Source organism: Mandrillus leucophaeus, unplaced genomic scaffold, assembly GCF_000951045.1.
Source record: "Mandrillus leucophaeus isolate KB7577 unplaced genomic scaffold, Mleu.le_1.0 Scaffold165, whole genome shotgun sequence".
NCBI classification, from domain to species: Eukaryota; Metazoa; Chordata; class Mammalia; order Primates; family Cercopithecidae; genus Mandrillus; species Mandrillus leucophaeus.
Genome location: NW_012101643.1, coordinates 3,370,742 through 3,371,904, shown reverse-complemented (window position 1 = coordinate 3,371,904; position 1,163 = coordinate 3,370,742). Strand labels below are relative to the sequence as shown.

Genomic DNA, 1,163 nt, shown 5'->3' with positions numbered 1-1,163 from the left:
CTGGCTAATTTTTGTATTTTTAGTAGATACGGGGGTTTCACCATGTTGGCCAGGCTGGTCTCGAACTCCTGACCTCAAGTGATCCACTCACCTCAGCCTCCCAAAGTGCTGGGAAGACAGGCGTGAGCCACTGCACCTGGCCTACAATTTTTTTCAAGGTTGAATATTAAAGGGTTTTAAAAGCCCTGCCAATGCCAGCAGTAGCCTTAAGAGGGTCCACTCTGTAAGGCACCTCAACAGGTTAGCATTCTGCACTTTACTCTAAATAGGATCATGAATAGGCCTTTGGTTGGAAGAACAGACAGGCAGCTTTTCGAAGAATCACAAATAACAAGACATTTTTTTTTCCTGCCAGAAGATATTTTAGCATAATTTTCTTCTATAGACTGCGAGTAAGAGACCAAAAATAATGTCAAAGAGTGGGGTTTTAAAAAATGCATGAGCACCTGTGCCCAGCATGAGCTGTGTCCCCTTACCCCTCACAGGCCCAATGGAGTTGCTGAGAGCATAGCGCAGGATCCTCTCCTCCTGGTTGTACAGGACGAACACGCTGTCCACCGAGAGCTGCTGGGTGCTGGGCAGGGCTGGGCGGGAGTCATCGTGGACGCATTCCTGGAAGGTGATTGTCTGGCGCCACTGGTAAGTGTAGACGCGGGAAGGAGCTGCCCCCTCTCGCTCCGGCTCAGTCACTGTGTACTCCCGGGTGGAGGAGGAAGTGATCACTGCAGAGTGGGAAGGAGGGAGGGGACAAGGCAGGAAGACAAAGGGAAGATGGTTAAGGATGCAAGAAGCTGAATCAAGGGCTTTGAAAGCACCAATGGCATTCCCTGCCCATAAGGCTACCAGATGACAGATCAGACAGAACAGCTTAAATAAGACCATTTGTTTGTACTCGGTCTGAGTCTATGAAATACCTGGATTTCCCAAATGATCATTGGCATCATTCATATTATGTATATTTGTTGCTTTTCTCATCAATTGGTTCTCAGTAAGTTTTGAAAACTCCCAGAACTAGAGATGAAGGTCAGGTGGAGAGGACACATACTTGGAAAGAGATGCCCCTGAATTCACACTTAGTACCACTCACAAGCTGTGTGGCCACTGGCTGGTGACTCAACATCTTTGATCTCAATTTCTATTTTTTTTTTTTTTTTTTTTTTTTT

General features: G+C 46.5%; 1 protein-coding gene across 1 annotated transcript in view; it reads right to left on the bottom strand.

Moving 5' to 3' along the window:
* The window catches only part of NID1 (nidogen 1), a 122,744-nt gene that overhangs the window by 72,284 nt on the left and 49,297 nt on the right, over positions 1-1,163 (bottom strand). Inside the window, exon 9 of the mRNA XM_011976394.1 lies at positions 477-722. Coding sequence (XP_011831784.1) covers positions 477-722 — 246 coding nt within the window. The remainder of the gene's footprint in view (positions 1-476; positions 723-1,163) is intronic.